This window comes from Capricornis sumatraensis, chromosome X (genome assembly GCF_032405125.1).
Source record: "Capricornis sumatraensis isolate serow.1 chromosome X, serow.2, whole genome shotgun sequence".
In the NCBI taxonomy this organism is placed as follows: domain Eukaryota; kingdom Metazoa; phylum Chordata; class Mammalia; order Artiodactyla; family Bovidae; genus Capricornis; species Capricornis sumatraensis.
In genome coordinates this window covers 102,411,586-102,438,232 of record NC_091092.1, presented here as the reverse complement: position 1 = coordinate 102,438,232, position 26,647 = coordinate 102,411,586, and the positions used below count along the sequence as shown (strand labels likewise).

The window sequence follows — 26,647 nt, the reverse complement described above, 5'->3', positions numbered from 1 at the left end:
GAAAATAATAGCAAATGAAGCAACTGACAAACAACTAATCTCAAAAATATACAAGCAACTTATGCAGCTCAATTCCAGAAAAATAAACGACCCAATCAAAAAATGGGCCAAAGAACTAAATAGACATTTCTCCAAAGAAGACATACGGATGGCTAACAAACACATGAAAAGATGCTCAACATCACTCATTATCAGAGAAATGCAAATCAAAACCACAATGAGGTACCACTTCACACCAGTCAGAATGGCTGCGATCCAAAAATCTGCAAGCAATAAAGGGTGTGGAGAGGGAGTGGAGAAAAGGGAACCCTCCTACACTGTTGGTGGGAATGCAAACTAGTACAGCCACTATGGAGAACAGTGTGGAGATTCCTTAAAAAATTGCAAATAGAACTACCTTATGACCCAGCAATCCCACTGCTGGGCATACACACCGAGGAAACCAGAATTGAAAGAGACACATGTACCCCAATGTTCATCGCAGCACTGTTTATAATAGCCAGGACATGGAAACAACCTAGATGTCCATCAGCAGATGAATGGATAAGAAAGCTTTGGTACATGTACACAATGGAGTATTACTCAGCCGTTAAAAAGAATTCATTTGAATCAGTTCTGATGAGATGGATGAAACTGGAGCCGATTATACAGAGTGAAGTAAGCCAGAAAGAAAAACACCAATACAGTATACTAACACATATATATGGAATTTAGAAAGATAGCAATGACGACCCTGTATGCAAGACAGGAAAAAAGACACAGCGGTGTATAACGGACTTTTGGACTCAGAGGGAGAGGGAGAGGGTGGGATGATTTGGGAGAATGGCATTCTATCATGTATACTATCATGTAAGAATTGAATCGCCAGTCTATGTCTGACGCAGGATACAGCATGCTTGGGGCTGGTGCATGGGGATGACCCACAGAGATGTTATGGGGAGGGAGGTGGGAGGGGGTTTCATGTTTGGGAACACATGTAAGAATTAAAGATTTTAAAATTAAAAAAAAATTAATTAAACAAAAACAAAACCAAAAACAAACATTAATAGCTGAGAGCTATATTGTGCTAATGACATGCCAGAAGCATTTATGCCTTCCTGAAGTTAGATCTCTTGAGGAGGGCTGGTGAGGGGAACACAATCAACAGGCTTCATTTTGAGAACCCTAGCATGTGTGTTGATGTAACTGAACCTTATGTGGATTGAAGACCGTAATATTGCTAAATACAAATATTAGAAAATAATAAATTATTTCTCTTGAAAAAAAAAAATAATTTGGTAGGCGTTTCAGGGTTCTGTCACACTTCAACTAGAAAAAGTGAGAAACAATGGTTAAATAGTGTTATGTAAATTTTTGCTTTATTTATGAATTGCACAAATGTTTAGTTATTGACCTGACTTCATTATGAAAAGCTCATGGTGCCTTTAAGACATACACACTAAAATGCAGATAAATAAAGAGCCTTGTATTTGCTTCAAAGTAATCCAGGGGCAGTAGGACAAATACAGCTGAAATCAGTATGGTCATGAATTAACAATAATTCTACCTGGGTTATGGGTAGGTAGGTGATCACTGCACTATTCTTTTCTCTATTTGAACTCACTGCACTGTTCTCTCTGACCATGTTTGAAAGTTAACATAATAAAACATAAAACAAAAATTTGGGGACTTTTGTCTTCAGTATGGTGGATTAGGCACTCACAAACTCTTACAACTATATCCCGTGTAGGGCTCACCCCTTGAAGTGTTACTGGTCTCACAAAATGAATGTGAATCCCCAAGAATACTTCCCATTTCCATCCCCACTCTCCCTTCCACAGATAAGAACCCAGTGAGCTGGATCCAGAGTGGTGGCAAAATCAAGATGGAATGAAACCAGTGGGAGGGGTAGATGCCATTGCCACACTGCCTGCTGGCTGCCTTCTGAGTCTTGGGCCAATAGCAAGTTAGAGAAGCTAAGCCCAGGATTCTGCAGGGAGCCAAGACCCAGTTCAGTGGCACTCTGTGGCAGCTGGTAAAACACAGAACAGACCATTTTTGGAGGAAAGTATTCCCAGTTTAGGCTCCCACGACTTCTACTAATTTGAGCAAGCAAAAAGCTTATAATCAAAGATCACCAAACATACAATAAGGCAAACTATTATGTGAGTCATCAGAAAGAGAAGAAATAGATTTAGATCCTCAAGGAGGATAGATGCTGGAATGGTCAGATATAGACTACAGGAATACCTTGTTTTCTTGTGCTTTGCTTTACTATGCCTCAAAGATAACCACATTTTTTATAGATTGAAGGTTTGTGGCAACCCTGTGTTGAGCAAGTCTATCTGTGCCATTTTTCCAACAGTGTTTGCTCATTTCCTGTCTCTGTATCACACTTTGGTAATTCTCACAATATTTAAAACTTTTTCATCATTATTATATTCATTATGGTGATCTGTGATGAGTGATCTCTGCTGTTTTGGGAGTGTTATGAACCGTGCTTATGTAAGATGGCAAACAACTGATTGTTGAAATTGCAGCAAAGGATTTAGAATATTACATAAACTTAGTTAATAAAGCAGTGGCAGGGTTTGAGAGGATTTACTCCTGTTTTGAATGAGGTTCTACCATGGGTAAAATGCTATTAAGCAGCAGTGCATGCTACAAAGAAACCATTTGTGAAAGGAAGAGTCAATCAAGGAGGCAAACTTCATTGTTGTCTTATTTTAAGAAACTGCCACAGCCACCTCAGCCTTCAGCAACCACCACCCTGACCAATCAGCAGCCATCAACATCTAGACAATACCCTCCACCAGGAGCAAAGAATATGATTTGCTGAGGCTTAGATGATGGTTAGCATTTTTTAGTAATAAAGTAATTTTAAATTAAAGTATGATCCAGAGGGATGGTACGGGGAGGGAGGAGGAAGGGGGGTTCAGGATGGGGAACACGTGTATACCTGTGGCAGATTCATGTTGATATATGGCAAAACCAATACAATATTGTAAAGTAATTAACCTCCAATTAAAATAAATAAATTTATATTAAAAAATAAAATAGTACAAAGCTACAAAACAGAAAAAAAAGACATAATGCTACTGTACACTTAGTAGATGATAAGTGAAGTGAAGTCGCTCAGTCGTGTCCGACTCTGCGATCCCATGGACTGTAGCCCACCAGGCTCTTCCATCCATGGGATTCTCCAGGCAAGAATACTGGAGTGGGTTGCCATTTCCTTCTCCAGGGGATAGCATAGTACAAACATAACTTTTATGTGCACTGGGAAACAAAAATTCATGTGACTCATTTTATTGCAGTGGTCTGAAACCAAGTCTGTAATATCTCTAAGGTATGCCTGTATTAAATAGCTATATGTTAAAGAAAAAGAAAGAAAGGGACCTTTTTTTACAAGGATGAGCATGCAACAAGAGATTATCAGGTGTGAACAGACAGATCTGAAAATAAGAATAAGAACAAGTGATTAGTACTTCTAGAAAGGAAAAATATAATCAGTAGTATAAGTCAATGAATGGGTGAGTTGAACAGGAGTTCAGATATGGCTGAAGAGTTTCAGCTAATTGGAAGACATAACCAAATAAATTAACTAGAATGCAGGTCAGAGAAATGAGATAAGGAAGATAGGAAACAAGAAATAAAACATGAAAAAGATATTAAGAGATATGGAGGGAATGTCTAACATACATCTACCTAGAGTTGAGAAGGAGATGATAGAATGAAGAGGCAATATTTTAACAAATATGGTTGCAAATTTTCTTGAATGATGCAAACATGATCACACAGCTCCAGGAAGAATAATGTATCCCAAATAGGATAAATAAAAAGAAAGCCATGCCAGGAGGTAGTAAAACTACATAAAATCAAAGACAAAGAGCTTAAAAAGTCCAGGGAGAAAGGAGAGATCACCTACAAAGCAAGGACAATTGTAGTGACACCAGACTTCTCAAGATCAAACAACATATGCCAAAAGAAAATGGAATGGTAACCATTAACCTAAAACTGTGCTCTCAGCAAAAGTAATCAAGATTGAGGTGGAAATGAAATATTTACAGATAACACCATCTGAGGGAGTTCATCAAGAGACTATTACTAAAGGAACTATAAAGGATATAGTTTAGGAAGAACGAAAAATGCTCACCAAAGGGTGGTCTGCAATGCAAAAGGAATAATGAACAAATAAAATCGTAAACATTTATGTAAATTCAAACAACAATGGTCATGTATTTTAAGATAATTTCAAATTTGTGGATTTAAAATAGGACATGTGTTCTGGTTTCCTCGGTGTGTATGCCCAGCAGTGGGATTGCTGGGTCATAAGGCAGTTCTATTTGCAATTTTTAAAAGAATCTCCACACTGTTCTCCATAGTGGCTGTACTAGTTTAAAAATGTTGGGCAAGAATAATAAGTAAGTCAAGTAAGAAAGTGAAGTCGCTCAGTCGTGTCCGACTCTTTGCAACCCCATGGACTGTAGCCTACCAGCCTCCTCCATCTATGGGATTTTCCAGGCCAGAGTACTAGAGTGGGTTGCCATTTCCTTCTCCAGGGGATCTTCCTGACCCAGGGATTGAACCCCGATCTACTGCATTGCAGGCAATGCGTCTGAGCCACCAGGAAAGTGCATGTAAGTCAAGAATGGGATCTAACTTGATTCCAATGTCTTTGTATTCTTTGAGAGAGTGGAATTAATATACTGTTTTCCTTTAGTGTGAAAGTGAAAAGTGAAAGTCGCTCAGTTGTGTCCGACTCTTTGCGACCCCATGGACTGTGGCCTGCTAGGCTCCCCTGTTTATGGGATTCTCCAGGCAAGAATACTGGAGTGGGTGTAGCTGTTCCCTTCTCCAGGGATTGAACCCAGGTCTCCTGCATAGCAGGTGTCTGAGTCATCATATGTCAAGTTAAATATGTATGACAAGTTTTCAAGGTAACCACCTAAAAATAGAAATAGAGTGCTGAAAGTCTAAGCTGCTAGGGTGGAATGAACAAACATGAAGAAAAAAATCAGTTAAAATATGGAATAAATTAAAAAAAACCCAAGATGATATAAATCATTACTGAAATATTAATGGACTACAGTAAATACTGATGGACTATCCTTGCCCATTAAAAGATAGCAATCATCAGAAAGTGAAAGTGAAAGTCACTCAGTCGTGTCCAACTCTTTGCGACCCCATGGACTATACAGTCCATGTAATTCTCCAGGCCAGAATACTGGAGTGGGTAGCTTTTCCCTTCTCCAGGGGATCTTCCCAACCCAGGGATCGAACCCAGGTCTCCTACATTGCAGGCAGATTTTTTGCAATCATCAGAGGGCATTACAAAATGAAAACCCCAGATTTAGAAATGTTTGTAAGACACATTCCACAGCACACAGGCACAGAATGGTTAGAAATAAAAAAATAGAAGAAGACATGTTAGCAAATAACTAAAATAAAGCTGGAATAACTACATTAAAATAAAATAGGTTTTAAGTAGAAGGTATAATAAGGATAGACATGGTTACCAGGCACTTCTATGCTCCTAATAAAACAGCTTTGAATATATACATCGAGAGATCTATAGCTAGAAATAGAAAAACTCGACCGTGATAATTGGAATATTTCAATAATTATTGATGGGTCAAACAGAAAAAAAAAATAGTCAATATATAGAATGTTTGAACAACAATTAACCTCAAGCAATCATATAGAAAGCTCTGCATGTAACATGAACAAAACAGTCTTCTTAGGTACAACATGGGCCATTTATAAAAATGATGAAAGGTCTATGCCATAAAGCAAATCTCACCAAACCTCAACAAAATGGTGTCATACAGACCACATTCTGACTCCAGTGCAATTAAGTTCGAAGTAAAACACAAAAAGATAGATAGGAAACCCTCTTAAATGTGGCACATAAAAACATCTCTAAATAACTTGTAGGGCAATGAAAAAATATAATAATAGAGATGTTAAAAATACAATAAAAATGCTTCATCTCAAAACTGGTAAGATACAGATAAAACAGTACTTCAAGAGGTAGAGTTTAATCTTAAATACATAGAGATGAAGAAAGACTGGAGTAAATGAACCAAGTGTCAGATTTTAAAAGTTAGATAAACCAATAGAAAGTAGAAGGAAGGAGAAAATTAAAAAATAGGTCATAAAACAATAAAATAGGTAAGTTGATCAGGAGGAAAAAGACAAGGCACATATAAATGACATTAGGAATAAACATGGGTACATAATTACAGAGGCAGTAGAAACATTAATAAAAACGTAAGAGGACACTAAGAAGAAGCTTACTAGAATAATTTTAAAAATGTAAAAATTTTCAGGAAAATATAATTTACCAAACTCACTCACGATATAGAAAGCCTGACTAGCCTTATGAATGTTAAAGAAACTGACAGTGGTAAAAAAAAATATTCCTTAACACAAAACAAGACACAAAACACCAGGCCTTGATTGTCTTATAGGCAAGTTCCACTAAACTTTCAGGCTACAAATCATTCCAATATTATACAATATTCAGAGAACTTATGAAAAGAGTTTCTCCAAGTCATTTTATGAGGCCAAGGTAACTTTGAAACTAAAATCAGACAGAGAAACGTAGGAAAGGAAAATTAAGCACAGGCCAGGCTCACTTACAATTGCAATCACAAAAATCTAAAACAAAATAATAGTACATAGAATCAAGCAGTACGTACCAAAAGATAATACACAATGAAAACACTAGGCTTATCTGAGAAATGCTGGGGAGGTTATCATTAGGAAATCTTTAAAAGTCATTCACCATATCAAAAGAAAAGAAAATAAATCATCTTAGCAGATGTAGAAAAAGCATTTGATAAAATTCAAACTCAATCATAATTTAAATGTCCAGTAACTCAGAATATAAAAGAACTTCTTCAGCTCTAATAAAAAAGTATCTACTAAAAATCTATAGTAAACATTCTTCTTCATGGGGAAACATTGGAAAGCTACCTCTTAAAAACAAAAATAGGACAAGGATACCCACTATACCACTTCTATTAAAGACAGCGGGGGCTAGCCAGTATGGTAATAAAAGAAAAAGAGATTAAAGAAATACTGATGTAACTTTACTGAATTTAAGCAAAAAATTCCTACAGGATTCTAAAACCAAGTATCTTTATGTGTGAGTGCTATCCACTCATGAAACCTAGAGACTGCTCTGAAGGTAGCAGTAATGCCAGGCACCATCTCTGTACATAAGCAGTCATCTTTAAAGGGACAAGGAAGCACTAAAAAGCTGATGGTGTTACCTCTTGCTCTCCAGGGTGAAGGAAAGAAGTGTTAAGCACATATACAACACGGTCTCAAAGAAAGGAAGTCTAATTTTTGGACAGGAGAATCACTTTTGGATCAGGCTCTAAATACTAATGCATGTGACACAGTCGCTTCAAAGAGGAACCTAGACCTGCATGTCCAAATCTTATCCACTGGAGAGTTAACAGTAGTTCCACTTTCTCAAAAAAAATCATTTTTTGTCTACTTCAGTCCTTAGTGAATTCCCTTCTCAACTGCATTTACTGTAGCAGGTGTTAAGAACTTAATCACAGGTTTGATCTTTCTTATTATTTTACCATTGAAATATTGTTATTTATCAACCTCTAATTTCCTAATTTATAAATAGTATATCTCATTCCTGAATGAATTAGTCAACTGTCTTTTAACTTTGCAAGTATATATACATATATCTTATATCCCATGGTAGATGTGTTCCATATATCCTTGGACCCATATGATACTTCAGTTTATCTCCTATGGCCTCTAATAAGTCAGGATCTAAAGAGTGACTCAGAGATGCTCCAGCAACAGAAGTGTATAGTATAATTGAAGCATGTGGAGATGAATACAAGTAAGTGGAGGCCAACAGTGATTAAAACCAAAGACAGATAAATCATTTATATAAACCATCAATCAAACTGATTTTTTATATAGATGATAAAACACTATACTATATGAAAAAAAAACTAAGGTAGGAAAGAATTATATATGGAACTTACCTTGCCTGTGAATCATGCCCCCATGCATGATTCTTGCAACAATACAGTGATTTAGTTCATTCATTTTTAAAGTGATTCCCTGTAAAAAGTTAAGCAAAAATAGAATTACTATGAGAGGGCATTCTTTTTATATCTGTGATTATGCTGTAGATAACCTTAACTACAAAAGTAGGAAAACATTAAAGAAAATATAGAAAATGGAGGAGAAAACTCCACTATACCATGACAGAAATATTAATTTTGATATTTTGGTTACTCTAACAATAGCATACATATATTTTATATAATGCTTTTTAATCTTATAAGTATTTTCCATGTTGCTAATTCTCCCCTTGGTCATGTATTTTTCTTTTTTGAGGTATGGATTTGTTTAGAATTTGTGCATCTAAATACATGAGGATTACTGGTCTGAAGTTTTCTTTACTTGCAAAATGTCTGGTAGCATTACCTCTTCCTCCTCCTTTTCATCAAAAACAATAAGTTGGGAAGAATTCTTTCCTTTTCAATGTTTTGGGAGGAGTCTGTGTACAATTGGTACTGTTTCTTTATTATATGTTTGGCAGAATTTACCAGTAAAGCCATCTTGGCCTGGAGTTTTCTTTGAGGGATTTTTTAAAAGACTAACTTCAATTTTTAAATAGTATAGGGCAATTCAGTTTGTTCCAAACTGAGTTTTGGTAGTTTGTCTCCCCAAAAATGTGTCTATTTAATTTAGGTTGTTTAATTTATTGACATAAAGTTGTTTACCATATTTCCTTATTATTCTTTTTATATCTGTAGGATCTGTAGTAATGTTACTTCTCTTATGCATGATATTGGTAATTAGTGTCTTCACCCCCACACCTGATTGATCTGATCTTGTCAAAGGAAAGGCTTGTTTTATTGACTTTTTTTTATTGTTTCACTTTCTATTTCATTGATTTCCACTTTGATCTTTATTATTTCTTTTTTTTAAACTCACTTTGGGTTTAATTTGCTCTTTTCTTTTGGTTCTTGTTTCTTAAGGTGGAAGGTGAGGTCATTGTTTTAAGATATTTCTTTTAGGACTGGTATTTAGTGCTACACTTTTCTCCCTAAGTACTGTTTTACCAGTATTCCACAAGTTCTGGTATGTTGTGATTTCATTTTCATTCACTTCAAAATACTTTAAAATTTCTCTTTTGATTTCTTTCATCCATGGGTTATTTGGAATTGTATAATTTAGTTTTCAAGTGCTTGGGGATTCCTCCTGACATCTTTCTGTTATTTATTTTTAATTTAATTCCACTGTGGCCTGAGAATATACTTTGATATTAATATAGTCATTTCAGCTTCCTTTTGATTAATGTCATCATAGTATATCTTTTTCTAGTCTTTTCCTTTAAAATGATTTGTTTTCATTTATAAAGCATTTCTTGTTGGCACTATATAATTTGGTCTTGCTTCCCTCCTATACCCCAATCTGACAATCTCTAATTTTTAATTTGGGAGAATTTAGACAATTTATATTTAATATGATTACTGATGAATATATCTCCTTGCTATTTGATTTTTATTTGTCCCATCTCTCCTATGCTCCCCTTTCTGCATTCTTTTGGGTCAGTTTATTTATTGTCATTCTATTTCCTCTCCTGTTTTATTAGCTATAATTGTTTTGTTGTTTTAGTGATTGCTTTAGGGTTTATAGCATGCATCTTTAACTTATCAGTCTACTTTCAAGTGATATTATACCATGTGAAATGTATTATAAGAATCTTATAACAGTATACTTCCACTTCCTTCCTCCTGACTTTTGTGTTGTTATATATTTTACTTTTACATGTTAAAAAATCCCAAACACATTGCTACTATTTTTGTTTAGACTTCCATTTACCTTTCAGAGAGATTTAAATGATAAGGATATCCTTTAACATTTATTACACTGTAAGTCTATCGAATTCTTTCAGTTTTGGTAAGTCTGAAAATGTCTTTATTTTGCCTTTTTTTAATTAGCGTTTTTTAAAATACTATTTTATCTTTTAAATTAATTTTTATTGGAGTATAGCTGCTTTACAATGTTGTGTTAGTTCCTTGCTGTACAACAAAGCAAATCATATATATATATATGTGCATATATATATAATATACATATCATATACATATATCCACTCTTTTTAAGATTTCCTTCCTATTTAGGTCACCACAGAGCATCAAGTAGAGTTCCTTGTGCTAAATGGTAGGTTCTCATTAATTATTTTATACATACTAGTGTACATATGTCAGTTCCAATTTCCCAGTTCGTCCCACCCCTGCTCTCCCCCTTGGTAACCATCAGTTTGTTCTCTATATCTGTGACGGTTTCTGCTTTGCTAGTAAGTTCATCTCTACCATTTTTCTAGACTCCATATATAAGTGATACTATATTTGTTTTTCTCTGACTTCACTCTGTATGACAATCTCTAGGTCCATCCACATCTCTGCAAATGGCACCATTTCATTCCTTTTTATGGCTGAATAATATTAAAAAATTCCAACAATATTCCAGTACGCACACACACACACACACACACACACACACACACACACACACACACTGTATATCACATCTTCTTTATCCATTCCTCTGTTGATGGACATTTACGTTGCTTCCATGACTTGGCTATTGTAAATAGTGCTACAACGAACACTGGGGTGCATGCATCTTTTCAAATTATGGTTTTCTCCAGATATATGTCTAGGAGTGGGATTGCTGGGTCATACGGTAGCTCTATATTTTAGTTTTTTTTGGAACCTCCATACTGTTTTACATAGCTTGCCTTTATTTTATGATAGATAATTATACTGGGTTTAGAATTCTAAGTTGAGAGGTTTCCCGCCCCACCCCCCGTACTTTAAAATTATTGTTTTCTTGATTATACTGTTTCTCATAAGAGATCTGATATCACTCTTATCTTTGTCCCCCTGTATGTAACATTTCCTTTTTATCTCTGTTTGTAAGATCTTCCTGTTTATCACAAGTTCTAAGCAGTTTGATTATGATGTATCTTGGCATTGTTTTCTTCATGTGTCTTGTGCTTGGGGTTCACTGTGGTTCTTGTATCTGCAGATTTTAGTTTTCATCAAATTTGGAATGTTTTCAGCCATTATTTCTTCAAAAACACTTTGTTTCTTCCTCACCCTCCTTCCCTCATAGATTCCAATGAACCAAATATTAGTTTGCTTGAAGTTACCCCACAGCTCAGTGATATTCTTTTCTCAAAATTCCTTTTTCTTTCTGTGTTTTGTTTTGGGTAGTTTCTACTGCTATGTCTTTTGAGTTCACTAATCTATTCTTCTGAAATGTCTAAACTGCCATTAATCCCATAGTACAATTTTCCTGCTAATTCAAATACTGCTGTCAGTTATTTTTTTATTTCTATATTCTTAAGCATTGTCCTGGGATGTCGTTCAGTTATTTGGAAAGAGTGATCCTTTGGGCCTTGCTTTCAGAATTTGTTAAGGCGGGTGTGGAGCAATTCTCTGTCTAGGGCTAATAATTCCTCATTACTGAGGCAAGACCTTCCTAAGCACTCCATACAATGCCCCTTGAATTGGTTTTTCTAGTCTGGGTGGTGGGAACAGACTGAGTGTCGGGCACTGTTCCCTCTCATCCCTTTGGATGGCCTTTCCTTGGCTCTGAGTAGGTTCCTGTCATAAACATTATTCAGATAAATACACGAGGGGGACCCTCTAGAGTCTTCTCTCTGTGCAGCTCTCTCCACTTCAGGACTCTGTCCTATGAATGTTACTGCTTTGGTCTTTCCAGGCCCTTAGCTCTGTGTCCTCAGGGAGTCTGCTCTGCCTCAGTTCCCCCTCACCATGTTGTGGCCTGGAAACTCTCTCATGTCAGTAAGGTGGGACGATCACTGGGCTCACGTTATTTGCTTCCTGTTTCTTAGGGATCACTGTTCTTTGCTGCCAGATGCCCAATATCTTGAAAACAGTTATCGTTGTATGTGTTCTTTTTTATTTGTTGTTGTTGTTGTTTCAGGTGAGAAGGTAAATCTGTTCCCTGTTATTCCACCTTAGTTGGAAGTGGAACCTCTGTATACTTAATGCCAGAATACTATTCTATGGAATAGATTACAACTTTTTAATTACAAGCCTTCTGGACTGGTCTTTTAAAAAAATATTTATTTGTTGGCTGTGCTGGGTCTTCATTGCTATATGCAGGCTTTCTCTAGTTGTGCTGAGTGGGGATTATTCTTTAGATGTGGTGTGTGGGCTTCTCACTGGGGTGGCTTCTCTTGTTGTGGAGCACAGGCTTTATAGTGCGGGGCTTCAGTAGTTGCGGCTCATGGGCTCTCGAGTGTGGGCTCAGTAGTTGGGGAGCATGGACTTAGTTGCCCCATGGCATGTGGAATATTCCTGGATCAGGGATCAAACCCATGTCTCCTGCACTGGCAGGCAGATTCCCAACCACTGGACCACTGGGGAAGTCCAATTATAACTCTTACTTTCCAGTTATTCACCATTATAAGACAAGCATTCATAAACATATCTTTGTACTAGACTTGGTTGTTTCTAAGAATCACATGGAGACCTTTTAGATAATACTGATTTTTAATTTCACTCTTTGGATTAGTCTGGAATAGAGCCCAGATCTATATTTTTAACAAGCTCCCTCAATGAAAACTGGTCTTGAATTTGAGATGAGTGGGGGTAGCAGGACTCTGTCTTATCTTCTTCACCGGAAAATAACACTGTTAGGAAATTCCATGAAAATATTTGAGACTTTATAATCTAGACCCTGCCTGAATTTGTACAATTCTATAATATATAACTTTGCACAGTTCCTATTTTGTGGTTCTTAGAAGTGGTAAGCAAGCAATTAAAAATAAACTGGTTTCCCAAATGTTTCTAGTCCCACATTCAACTGTACTGCTCAACCAACTTGTACATTCAATCAGCACATATGGTTACCAAGAGAGGTGCTCCTGGAAAAATGCTATAAATTAATGTGTAAGTCAAATCTAATTTCATAAGGGAAATGACAGTACCATGAGGGTTCCATTCTTGAAATTACCAAATTAGCATATTCATTCAACCACTATTACTGTGAACCTGTTATATGGCAGATACTCTGCTAGGCATGGAAGTGAATGAGATAGACAAAAAGAAAAAGTGGGCAGCCCTATGGAAACTGAGCTCCAGGAAGGGGCAATGTCTTGTCCGCCACTATGTCACTGGCATGCAGTCATCTGCACATCGTTGTTGTTCAGCTGCTCAGTCATCTGTGACTCTTTGCAACCCCATTGTTTCCTCTCATGGCTAGGGAAAGTTCACCTCAAATCAACCGAAGTTAATATTTATTATTTTGTCTGCTTCAAACGTTTCTCTGCAGAGAAGAACTGACTCATGTTTTCTCTGTTCACAAGTTCCCAAATTCCAGGGAAAGGCTTGGCCCAGCTACTGCTGAACCTAGCCCAGCTTGCTATAAACTCCTGGCTTTTCCTTGTTTACATAAGCCTCTTCCCAATTGTCTACTATTTGAAGTTCAGTGTTTAACACATGCAACTATGGGAGTTTCCCAATCAATAGAGAAATAAGTAAAAGTGTGAAGTTAAAAATGGGAAAACAAGGGTGTAATGTGAATATATCACCCTTGGGGGATGGACCTAGAATATATAGTTGGATATATTTTAGAAGGTCCAAAAAGCAAAAGAAATCAGACAAGTATATGCTGCATGATACTATAATGTTTTTTAACAGGACAAAGAAGCAAATGAAGTTGTATTAGATGTAAAACTATAGAAAACTATATTCCTGAAAATATATGTCAGATAAAATAATTTCCACTTTTATGGCAACCAATTAAAGGGATAGGAACTACACACCTTCACTAGGGTCATAGAAGATGGAAGAGAGAGGGCTTCTTTAAGGAGACTTTTGGGGAAGACGCAAGGCTATTTTATGCTTGCTGAAAAATGTAACTCAGGGGTACAGATTCATGCTTTTACTCAGTCTGTGTTTCTAATGTAGTTAACCTTCATATGGAACATCAAGCAACTCTCACTGGATTGCTTTAGAACATGACGATCACAAGATACTTCTGGGCCTCCTTCTTTTTTTTTTCTTAAGTCTTTATTGAATCCATTACAATACTGCTCCTGTTTTATGTTTTATTTTTCTTGGCCATGAGGCATGCAGGATCCCAGCTCCCAGACCAGGGATCGAACCTGCACCCTTTCTATTAGAAGGCAAAGACTTAACCAGCTCCCAGACCAGGGATCGAACCTGCACCCTTTCTATTAGAAGGCAAAGACTTAACCACTGGACCACCAGGGAAATCCCTGGGCCTCCTTCTTGTGGTCCCTTCTACTTTCCTATCTACTCTGATTGGCTGAACATCACCCCTTCTCGTGCTTCTCTGACACTGTCTTTCCTCTCCTATAGTTCTGTCATAATCATAGCTGTTAAACAAACTGTGCTAAAATGCATATCTACTTGTTTAATGTACGGAGCCCTGGGACTTTCCTGGTGGTCCAGTGGTTAAGTCTCTGCCTCCTGTGTAGGGGGGACAGGTTCTATCCCTGGCTGGGGAACTAACAGCCTGCATGCTGCACACCATGGCCAAAAAAAAATGTAGGCAGCCCTATGGAAACTGAGCTCCAGGAAGGGCAATGTCTTGTCTGCCACTATGTCACTGGCATGCAGTCATCTGCACATTGTTGTTGTTCAGCTGCTCAGTCTTCTCTGACTCTTTGCAACCCCATGGACTGCAGCACACCAGGCTTGCCTGTCTTTCACTACCTCCCAGAGTTTACTCAAACTCATGTCCATTGAATTGATGATGCCATCCAATCATCTCATTCTCTGCCACCCCCTTCTCCTTCTGCCCTCAGTCTTTCCCAGCACCAGCCTCTTTTCTGCACATAGTAGGTACTACTCCAGTACTCTTGCCTGGAAGGTCCCATAGATGGAGGAGCCTGGTAGGCTGCAGTCCATGGGGTCGCGAAGAGTAGGACACGACTGAGCGACTTCACTTTCACTTTTCACTTTCATGCATTGGAGAAGGAAATGGCAACCCACTCCAGTGTTCTTGCCTGGAGAATCCCAGGGACGGGGGAGCCTGGTGGGCTGCCGTCTATGGGGTCACACAGAGTTGGACACGACTGAAGCAACTTAGCAGCAGCAGCAGCAAAAACATTTGCTAAATGAATGAATGAATATATGAAATGAATGAGGGGAGTGTTAGACTTTCAGAGCTGGGTAGGATCTGGGTAGGTAGAAATTTAAGCACACTTTTGGTCATACTTGCTAAGAAAAGTATGAGCAAAATGAGGCCTCCATGGACATGAAGTGATTTGCCTGAGGGACCCAAAGCTGCTACTGCCTGGGCTCTTAAGAGTTGCTTGGTGAGCACCAGACAGGTGAGGTGACTTGCATGTCCCATTTCTGCTGTAAGTGCTAATACAGTCTAACTGGCAAAGAACAGTAAGTGAGAATTACAACCTGAATGTCTACGGTTGAGGGCTTTCTGGAAATTGCCATCATAGGATCACAGCTCTGTAATTCTTCCTTTAACCTGGAAAGCAACTGGGCAACTTTCTTAAGTAATCTGTTTTCCTATATCCCAGGATCCCTTTTCTATGCTCTGAGGAGCAGATACAAATGCATACGTTTGAATGTTTTCCTTTTTCCTAAAGAAATCATTCGTTCTAAAAACTGGAACTTTCCCAATATTCTCTGTCTCAGTGGGTAGCATCACTGTTCACCTGACTATGAAAAACTTAAAGCTTAGGGTCACACTAGACACTTGCTTCTGCCTCAGTCCCCATCGACAATCCATTCTCAAGGCCTCTTGAATTACTCTTTTATTGAATCTATTCCCTTCTTTCCACTCGACATCCATCCCTCTAGTTCAGAGCTCCATCATCTCTCCATGTATTACTGCAGTTACAGTCTCTTAACTGGTCCCCCCCTAGCCACTCTTGTCCCCCTCTAATCCATCTTCCAGAGTGCTTATTTTTAAAATGAAAATCTGATTTTATCTCCCTGCTTAAAACTCTTTAATAGCCTCTAACTGTTTTTAAAATAGATAACAAAATCAATACTTATGAGGCCCTCTTCCTGACACACATCTTGTTTTCTACAGTCTGGCTGTGGTACCTTCTTTCCATTTTGAAACTGGGCTAAGAGCCTTCTCACTAGCAGGTTTCTGCATATGCTACTTGGTTTGGCTGGATGGTCTCCCCTCTCACTGCCCCCTCTGTGCAGTTAACATCAAGGATCCTTTCCTTGATCTTCCCAGTCTATGAAACTTCTATGAGGATGAAGCAGGGTTCAGCATCAGTTCTATTCCAATGCTACACCTAAGAACTGAGAAGGTGAATTCATACTAAACAGGTAGGTGCGAATGGAAGGGACTTTAACAATGGCACTCAATTCTTTGAATGTCTTCCCAATTAGTCTTCCTCTAATTTTGTTGAGGACAAAAGATCTGGACACCACTCGACTTGTAAAAGGAATTTTAGATGTTCACCTTTTCAACACCAATTCCAGTATTTCACACTGGACCCTTTCCCTGCTGTCCCAGAGGTCTTTACACGCTAGACTAATGTATCAGGTCTGTCCTTTCTTTGTTGATGTTGAAGAGCAACTGTGAAAGGAGAGGTGGGAAGGAACACCAACACACCTTAGGCACAGGGTAAGGCAGGACAATTTTAGGTGGGGGTAGTGGGGGTGGGGGTATGGTGGTGGCCTTGAAATGAGGATCTGGAAACTGATTTCTTGAAAATTCTCCACACCCTCCTTTCCGCCCCACCTCTAGTAGTATAGGTTGAAGGTAGGTACTCGAACTCATGCTGGGATTTTATGAGAATACAGGAGATTTTTTTTTCCCCCACTTACCATTGGTTCATCTGTGTTCTTTTGGAACTGGACCAGGCGAACTCTGGTCACGTTCTCCATATCCATGTCTCCGTTTGCACTTTCTGGAGAATCACCATTTAAATAGGGAGAAGTGGGAGGAGGTGTAACCCTCAGTGCTTCATCACTGTAAACTTCATGAGCCACTACATCGTGAGTCTGAAGTAAGGCCTGATATTTTATGAGGGAAATAAAATATTAATAGAACTGTTTCAGTAGGAGTCTATTACATAAACACATATAAAATTATTCTTTGCCTCTCAAAGGTATCTCTCATCTAAAGAGAATTCAAAGCACATTACACCTAGACAGAGCCATGCCATAATTTCTTTCGGACACATAATCATGACAGATGGAGCTTCCCAGGTGGCACTAGTGGTGAAGAACCCGCTTGCCAAAGCAGGAGACATAAGAGACAGGGATTCGTTTTCTGGATCGAGAAGATGCTCTGGGGGAGAGCGTGGCAATCCACTCTCGTATTCTTGCCTGGAGAATCCTAAAGACAGAGGAGCTTGGTGGGCCACAGTCTCTTGGGTCGCCAAGAGTCGGACATGACTGAAGCAGCTGAGCATGCACAATCATGATAGATGGAGTTTTAAAAATGAAGGAACAAATGAAAGAATGAGTGAGCCAATCAATGAATGGATGTGTTTGTTCATTATCTGGGTAAGAGGTGTTGTCTGATGCTCTAAAAAACTGTCCAACTAACTTGCTCAATTAAAGGCGGACATAACACAATTTGAAATAATTGAGCAGAAAGAATCTTTTGTACATAGAGCTGGCAAATTTGTGCTGGGGCTGAAAATGAAAACAAATTTAAAAAGAAACAGTGCAATAATTGGTGCCTTGAGCAAATATCTTTTACCAGTGGTATTAACAATAACTGCTACATAATGCAAAGGATAATTTATAATGTATGACTTAGTAAAAGAAAGAAAACCACACACAAACGTATCTGAAGAAATGTAATTTCCCCAAATATCACATGATATGGAGCTCAAAATCTTAAACCTAGTTACTGTTTTTACTCATTTCTACTTTTTGGAGCACTAAACAAAAAATCAGCTGACAGTTATTATCATGACTTCTTTTTGCAAAGCCCATTAACAAATAAAAAGTGATTTCTTTGTGTTGATATCTTCATATGTCCTCATGGTGAAACTGGGTAACAAATATCGTTTTGTTTCCCTGAAAAAGCTATTCTTCCACTTACTGTACATTTCATGCCATCATAAGAAAGTTTTTAATAGGAATAAATATTTTAACATTTCTACTTCAAAGAGAATTTTACAGCTGAGTATCAATGTATTTGGCACTTTATACATTATGTTTTCTTGTGAGCTAACTATAAATTCAGTTCTTTTTTAATCTGTGATCTGTAGGGTAATGAAATATCTGAGATAATGAAACATAATTAAAATTGCCTTAGCAGCATAACCTGTAGCATCTCAAGTTATTTAATTAAAAGATTTACCAAAGTCATGACTCAACTATTTTCACTTTTCAGTTATATATACGAGGCAAAAATAAGGTAACAATGTGGTAAAATCATAAAGATGATGGTGTTGATTAGTCATCAATAGAGCGTATGCTCTATTCAATACCCATCTGAATTTATAATAGAAATGGCAGATATTTGCAAGATCTCAGAGGGCTGGTATAGGCACCGAGGGGCAGTAAGTAGCACAGCTTGAAAGCCATCCTCCACCATGGCCCTGGGGACCTGGGCTTCCTGACCTGTGTCCTGGCTACACCCAACATGAGTACCCCTGGCCAAAGTGGTGGTGGCTGTGCTATGTGGGGAAATCCTTCTTTGGCTGGTTTAATTATAGCCTCTTTAGAGACTAAGATTTCAGGCAGAAAGCAAAAATTAATTATGGGTGAACTGAAAAACTTCATCTGTTAAAATTAGGTTCATTGTCTTAATTATAGGGCTTCCTAGGTGGTGCTTGTGGTAAAGAACATGCCTGCCAATGTGAGAGACATAAGAGACGTGGGTTCTATCCCTGGATTGGGAAGATCCCCTGGAGGAGGGAATGGCTACCCACTCCAGTATTCTTGCCTGGAGAATCCCATGAACAGAGGAGTCTGGCGGGCTACAGTCCAGAGTTGGATACGACTGAAGCAACTTAGGACACATGTATTAATTATAGATGTGTTTTCTATAAACAGTGAATTTAAAAAAATATGCTTTGTATGACTGGAGGATACATGCCTAGGTAAACAGAGAACCAAGTTTCATTAGGAAAATGCCAATTACATGGGTTGGAGAAAGTGTTTATACTGTTTTTTGCAAACGGTTTCTATCCATCCTTTTAAATTATATAAGCAGACACTTGTATTAATGTTTTATTTATAAGGAAGGATAAGCCCACAATCACAAAAATACCAAAATTGAACTGTAAGAGAAAAATCCTTAAATTATATCACCAAATGAGGTCATACTTGATACTAACTTTTATTTGCTACTGTAAAAGACTGCTACCACAAAATGAAACTTTTATCCAACACATACACAAACAAAAAAAAGGGGCTACTTACAGATTGCTAAAGAAGTCATTAAAAGAGTATGCCAAATAAAAAATAGAGAAATTAGAGTTTGAATATTTTTTTCAAGTATGTTATGAGGTGATTCAGCGATTGTTACTAAGCTGAAATAGCTATTATATTTAATTACATAAGAATCATGTAAAAGGAAAAAAACAATTTTATGCTTTGTATGTAAAAGGGACATGGACAAGAAAACTAAGAACTTCAGACTAGAGTGGGAAAAATTCATTTAAAATTTATAGGAAAAAAGAAATTTTAGGTTTGAAAGTGGTTCTTCTGGCTTCTTAATTACAAATCATAAAATTTATCATTTAATAATGAAACTTTCAAGTCAACCTAAGTTGATTATAACCACCTTGTTTTTATTGAGAAAGTAAGATACCAATTTCAAAAAATAGGATTTAGGACAGAAGATATTAAAGGAAAAAAATCAAAGCATAGACATTCAATTCTGTTCATTGTCTTTATCCTTAATGTTTTATATTTTACAAATGCAATAAGCAAAAGATCTGTTCTCTTTTTTAAAAAAACACAAGTCTTTAAAATGGAATAACTGAAAAAGGATAGTGTGCTAATATTTTTTATCATGACCTCTCGAGTATAGAGTTTAAAAAATCATTTAAACCTATACTCTCTTCTTTTAATTACTGTAAATATTTATAAGTATCTGTATTTTTAAATGTAGGGTAACCCAACATTAAATCCTCATGTTTTAATGATCCAAAAGCAAAGAAAAAGTCAAATAATTGAAGAAATAAGTACAAAATTATATACTAAGAACAACATATAATAAAAATTATAAATTAAAATTTTTTCCTTTATTAATATTTCTTTAACAATACCAAAAATTTGAAATCATGATCTTAAAATGCTTTTAAAATAGAAAGCTCTAGCATTTAAAAATTTAACATAGTATATACAGCTCAGAATTATACCTCCCACTCAGGACATTATCCAAACATATGCTTATTTGGGAATGACCACTGAGTTCAAATTAAGTTTATAGGAAAATCAATCCTTGTTACAAGTCATTTAAGAGCACAGCCTTTGGAGCCAGAAAGATCTGGGTTTTGAACCTCCACAAGGTCACTAACTAGGTAGGTGACCTAAAGCAAGCCTCTTAGCCTTTCTAGGGTACAGTTTCCTCTCTGAACTGTAAAATGGAGTTAGTTACATTACTTCACATCTCAGCCATCAGCAAGTCCGTGTTCAGCCACCTCTAAGGCAGAATCCCGATCTGCTCATTTTCCATCAGCCCCATCCTTCTCCAAGCCTCTACCACCTCACAGAAGCCTCCTAATTGGTCTCCCTCTCTTAACTCTTATCCTCACCACAGTCCATTCTCTACACAAGAGCTCCAGCAATCTCTAAAAAAGCACAGGTCTAACAATATTTTCTTGCTTGCAGTCACTGTCACCTGTGCAATCAGGAGAAAATCCAGATTCCTTACCATGGCCCTGAAGGCCCTTCGTGGTCTGGCCTCTGCCACCCTTGCCAGCTCTTCCTGTATCACTCTCCCCTTTGTTTACTATATCCCAGCCACAATGGCCTTTCTTCTGTACTCTGACCCTATGAAGCTCTTTCCTGCCTCTGGGCCTTTGCATTTGCTCTTCCCCATGCTTGAACATTCAGAAAGCTGATTCTTTCATAAAACAAGTCTCAGCCCACATGTTAACTCCTCAGAGGGCCTTTCTCCTGACCCTCTGAAATAGCTTCTCCTTTACTATCATCTCTGCCCCATTGTCCTGTCTTTTTTTCATAGTTATTATCACTATATGAACTTATCTTGTTTGTTCTCTGGCTCACTGTCTGTCTCTAGTTCACCTATCCATGCCCTACCTAGAATGGAAGTTCATTGATCCTATTCACCACTACCCTTAGTGCCCAGCGCAGTGTCTGGCATACAGTAGGCATTTACATATTTGATGAGTAAATGAAAATGTCTTTTAAGCACCTAGCTGGGTGTTCAGAAATTACAAGTGAAAGTGAAAGTCATTCAGTTGTGTCCAACTCTTTGTGACCCCATGGACTATATAGTCCATGGAATTCTCCACACCAGAATACTGGAGTAGGTAGCCTTTCCCTTCTCCAGGGAATCTTCCCAACCCAGGGATCAAATCCAGGTCTCCTGCATTGCAGACAGATTCTTTACCAGCTGAGCCACCAGGGAAGCCCAAGAATACTGGAGTGGGTAGCCTATCCCTTCTCCAGCAGATCTTCCTCAGCCAGGAAATTACAAGAACTATTTATTATTTCTGAAAATGCTTACTAATAGCAATGCACATATTAATTTCTCTCTGATGTCAGAAAAGCAAAATAAACCAAGGCTTCGAAGTTAGGTAAGTTGTGAGAGATGGGGCTGTCTTAGCTTTAATGGTTTTCAAAAAACAAACAAACAAACAAACCTTAACCTTAAAAAAATGATTTTATTTGAGTATATATTATTTTCTTTATTTAGCTTACTTTGAATCTGAAAGATCTACTGATCTCAATGGTCCTACATCATTCTCGGAACTGAGCTGAGGGTTACTTATCAATTTATAGATAGACCCATCTATCCAGAATGTACAGGCTTCTATCTGCGGAAAACACACTGCACAGAACAGTCAGTTGACTAACTTATCTGAAAATGGGCAAGTTCCTAATCTATTCAATGTTTTACTGAGTACTGTGCCCTAGACATGACAGATACTATGGAGTAACTAATAATATTCATTAGCTAACAATTATTAGGCATCAAGGCTATATCAGACACTGTGCAAAGCACAGTAGATGTATCATCTACTTAATTCTTATTCCAAGTCCATGAGGTTGGCAAATAGCATCTTCACAATTTGGTATTATCTGGTATTGTAATCTTAACACTCTGACATATGGCTGAAAGCACATTTGATGAAGATGGTTGTATTTTGTAAGAATTAGTAAAACTCTCTTTTGAAAGTGAGGTTTTATTTCTATAGAAGTTTAACTGTTACTCACCATGAAATGAGGTTGTGTTAAAATACGCTTTAGTTCCTTTGCATCGTTATTCTCAGGGTAACATGAAATTTCTTCCAATACCTAAAAAAACAAGCAAGATATAAAATAGTATGAAGAAGATGCTAGATTGAGAAAATATAGAATTCTTTTTAAATTAAAAAGTATGAGTGGATTTTTATGGCAGGGAAAATAATTATTCTGGAAAAAAATTCATCATTTTATTCAAAGTTATTAATACATAGGAACTACATTGGTGGTAATAAGAAATACATTGCTGTAAGAGTCTCTGCCTTCATTACCCAACTATAAAACTCAAAAGATTATTGAAAAATACAAAACAAAACAACAAGTCTGTAATACATATTTATTACAGGCCTAGGTAACTTAATTAAACTTAATGGGAAAATGTCTCCACAAATCTTTTTCCAAACTTACCATCGAGATGAATCTGTAGTACAAGTTGATAACAGATTTCTTTTATAATTAGCAAAACTGTCCATTCCTTTCAGAAAGATTAAAATTGCAAAGGCTCAAACAAAAATAAAGAAGAGAAACACAAATACTTTCCCTTGTAGCCTGTTATTCTCCACACTCATCTCCTCACATAGATAAAACCACGTCTTGGCAATGGTTCCTAGAATTAATTGCCAGGGCATGAAAGGGTTCCCAGTGGGCTCAGTGTTAAAGAATCAACCTGCCAATGCAGGAGACCCAGGTTTGATCCCTGGGTCGAGAAGATCCCCTGGAGAAGGGAACAGCTACCCACTCCAGTATTCTTGCCTGGGAAATCCTATGGACAGAGAAGCCTGGCAGGCTACAGTCTGTAGGCCAGGCTACAGTCTGGAGCATAGCAGAGTTGGATCTGACTGAACAACTAAACCACTACCACCACCAGTTGAAAAAAAAAAAAAGAAACACCATCAAAAACTTTCCTCCTTTCACTTACATTTTCTTCACTAATTAGTTGCTAACATTTTCTCTGTACAGGTTTAAATGGTTGTTTTCAAATGAAATTGTTCTTCAAAAGTTATCCCTTACCACTAGAATGGAGTTTACCCATTTAAAATTTGATTATGTGACACGAGCCCCGGGGAAGTCCTCCGCTCCTTTTCAGAGTAAACCTATTACTCAGTTCTAACTGTAGATAGTTGGATTCAGAGTGGTTATACGCAGTGCACTCAATTCTAAAAGTCAAGCTGATCAAGGATTGCTTGAGCAGTATTGGCTGTCAGGGGCATGCACGTCATGTACCCACCAGGAGTCTCTTGACTTGCCTTTGAGGATCCTACAACTGAGGCAGGAAGGGGTGAGGTCACTTAGCCTAAAGATTAGATGTTAGCTAGTACTACTCAATCACCTCCTCAGGTAAGAACAAACCAACGAAAACTACAAGATTCCTTTCTTATCGAAACGTACTCTTAAGTCGTGCTGACTAGGCTGTTAACTCATATTGGTTAATGATAATAAGCCAATTCTCCTCTGGTGTATTTTATGCTTTGAGTTTTTTACCAGTGAAACAAAAGATGAAACAATATACTCTCTCTGGTTCTCTGTTACTCTCACAGCCTATGATTTTAAGCACTGCAGTGTGGTCTCCTAATTTAGAGAGAGTCTCTTCTGACTGTTACCACCTCTACTTCCTTGGTCTTGCTTCTCAGGGAATATATATTTTCCAGTACAGGTTTTGTGTTTAAAATCTGATTGGGAAGGAATGAGGTCTTCATATTCTTTCACATAGTAATTTCACTTTATAACAAAAATAATTTTTTTCAAAGGAAAATATTTCTTTGGATAAAGACTTTTATGACATCAAAAAGTGAAAAGAAAAGAAATCACTAGGTGTCTAACAATGGAGGCACTGTTAATTCATTATAATTTAGTAATACCAAAGAAAAAACGATGCCAATATTAGAACTTATTTACAAAGACCAAGTAGAAGCATGGAAAAATGCTTATTATATTATATTAGATTTAGAAAGATTGGGGCTTCCCTGGTGGCTCAGATGGTAAAGAATCTGCCTGCAATGCAGGACACTGGGGTTTGATCCCTGGGTTGGGAAGATCCCCTGGAGAAGGGAATGACTACCCACTCCAGTATTCTTGCCTGGGAAATCCCATGGACAGAGGAGCCTGGTGGTCTACAGCCTATGGGGTCACAAAGAGTTGGACATGACTGAGTGACTAACACTTTCACTTTTCAACAGAAATATACATTTTGATTGTAACTACAAAAAATTTATATGCAAACGATAGTGAATAGAAAAGGGGAAGTGAAAGTAAAAATTACTGTGTAAGGAGATGGGATTATAGATGAATATCTACTTTCCAAACTTTCTGCAATATTTTTCTAATGTGGAAAACATGTTAACATGTTTTCTAATGTTTCTAATGTTTTCTAATGTTTCTATACTAAAAACGTCAAAAGTTTGTGAAAGATGTACATTAACTGGCAACTTATAAAAATCACTTCTCTCGGAAGTTAGCTGCTATAAATATTTAATTAACTTTCGAATATTACCACCTTAAAAAAAGCAACCCAAATTTTCATAGCACATCGATTTCCACCAAGTGTGGTAAAATAACTTTTTCCTTCTTTTTAAAAAGAGAAGTAAAATCAATATGCTAACCTGTTCAAGTTTACATAGCAGAACCAGAACTAGAAATGGTGCTGCTGAGATTTCTTTTTTCTCTTCTGTATGTAAATGCTCAGTGATAAACTTAGAAATACTAAATCTGAGTATAATAGTCCAACTGTGACTTCAAGGCAACTGCCTCTTACTGTGTGGCAGAAACATTTTCATTAAAGGTAGCACGTATGAAACCCAAATACATTTACAAAATACTTATCACTTACCTCTTTGGCTCTCTGTACTGCATCACTTGGAGGATTCCTGATTTGCGGTGAAGACTTCGTGTTAATTTTGTCATACAGCTAAAAGCAAAGGAGAATATCCAATCAACATTCATAATTCCTGGCTAAAATTCAAAGCTTCATATTTATTATCTCACGAAACAATATTTTCCCCTTAAAAAGGCATGCTGATGACCGCAGTGGGATGTTCTTAAATCTCTTATTCATTCAAATGAGATTTGTCACGATGAGTGCTATGCCTATCTTTTAAAAAATCATCAATATTTCAGTAATCACAGCATTTTTTTCCTCAGATAGAAGCGACATTTAATAAGATGAATAGAGAGTAGAAAGAAAGAATGCTTTCTGGCCAAGAAATGTCTGAAGGAATTTTTACAGAAATCTGAATCTTGGGAAAGGGCAAACCCAACTCCTTCTAGGAAGGAATGTTCTCATGAAAGGTTTATACTTGTTTTACTAGGGCTGTTCATTAACAGTATCAGTGCTGGCATCCTTCAGCAAGAAATTAAGGACACAAACCTTTTTCCTTTTTAACCTGTAAATTCATAGATTACAAGAAGACATCGAAAATCGATATTTTAAAAACTCCACAAATCTAAATGATCCAAAATTTAACTTTCTGAAGAAATTTAAGAGAAAAATGTCTGTAGTGTAGAAATGCAATTAAAATATTACTTTCTGCCTCAGATGAAACATCTCATTCAACAGTCTGCTTTGAAAAGTGAAAAGCTGAAAATGATCTCAGTTAGTCTGCCACTTCTATTTCCTAACTTCTCTAAAATAGGTGGGGGGTTTTGGGAGATCGGTTTTTTTTTTTTTCTCTCTCTCCTACGTGCACCAGTGCCAGTGCAGAGGTCAAATACTGTAAACATTCTCCAGATTACAGTTAGACTTGTTTATACTGATGCAAGATAAAACTTTACGACTTGTAAATATTTGAGCCATACCATACATAAAAATTCCTAATAATTGACAGGCAGACAGATAGGACAAATAAATAAAGCCTAATGATAGCAATGTGAAGATATAGCAGTGACCATTTGAAAAAGTTAGCATTAAGAAAGTACTACTAAATTAGAGCTTAAATAAATAATGTAAGAAGGCTAGTAAAATATTGGTCTATTTAAAGTATTATATTAAAATTTAGAGAACTAGCAATATGTGGCTTATGTATAAAAGTTTGCTCAAATCCCTGTAGCATACATAAGCGCAGTCTCTGTCCTTTGAATGACTTCCATCTCTAAAGATTATGAATTCTGAAATTTGGAACCAGTGAATATTATTTTTCAGTAGAAATAATATTATATACTGTCTCGGTTCTCAGACTAGTCTATAGAGACAAATTAAATACTGTACATCTGCAATAAAAAGTAGG

General features: G+C 37.1%; 1 protein-coding gene across 5 annotated transcripts in view; it reads right to left on the bottom strand.

Moving 5' to 3' along the window:
- The window catches only part of CASK (calcium/calmodulin dependent serine protein kinase), a 385,638-nt gene that overhangs the window by 43,699 nt on the left and 315,292 nt on the right, over window positions 1-26,647 (bottom strand). For all 5 annotated transcript variants that reach the window (XM_068962176.1, XM_068962178.1, XM_068962179.1 and 2 more), the window contains 4 exons: window positions 25,255-25,332; window positions 22,401-22,481; window positions 16,854-17,042; window positions 8,004-8,082 (listed from right to left, as the gene is read on the bottom strand). In XM_068962176.1, coding sequence (XP_068818277.1) covers window positions 8,004-8,082; window positions 16,854-17,042; window positions 22,401-22,481; window positions 25,255-25,332 — 427 coding nt within the window. The remainder of the gene's footprint in view (window positions 1-8,003; window positions 8,083-16,853; window positions 17,043-22,400; window positions 22,482-25,254; window positions 25,333-26,647) is intronic.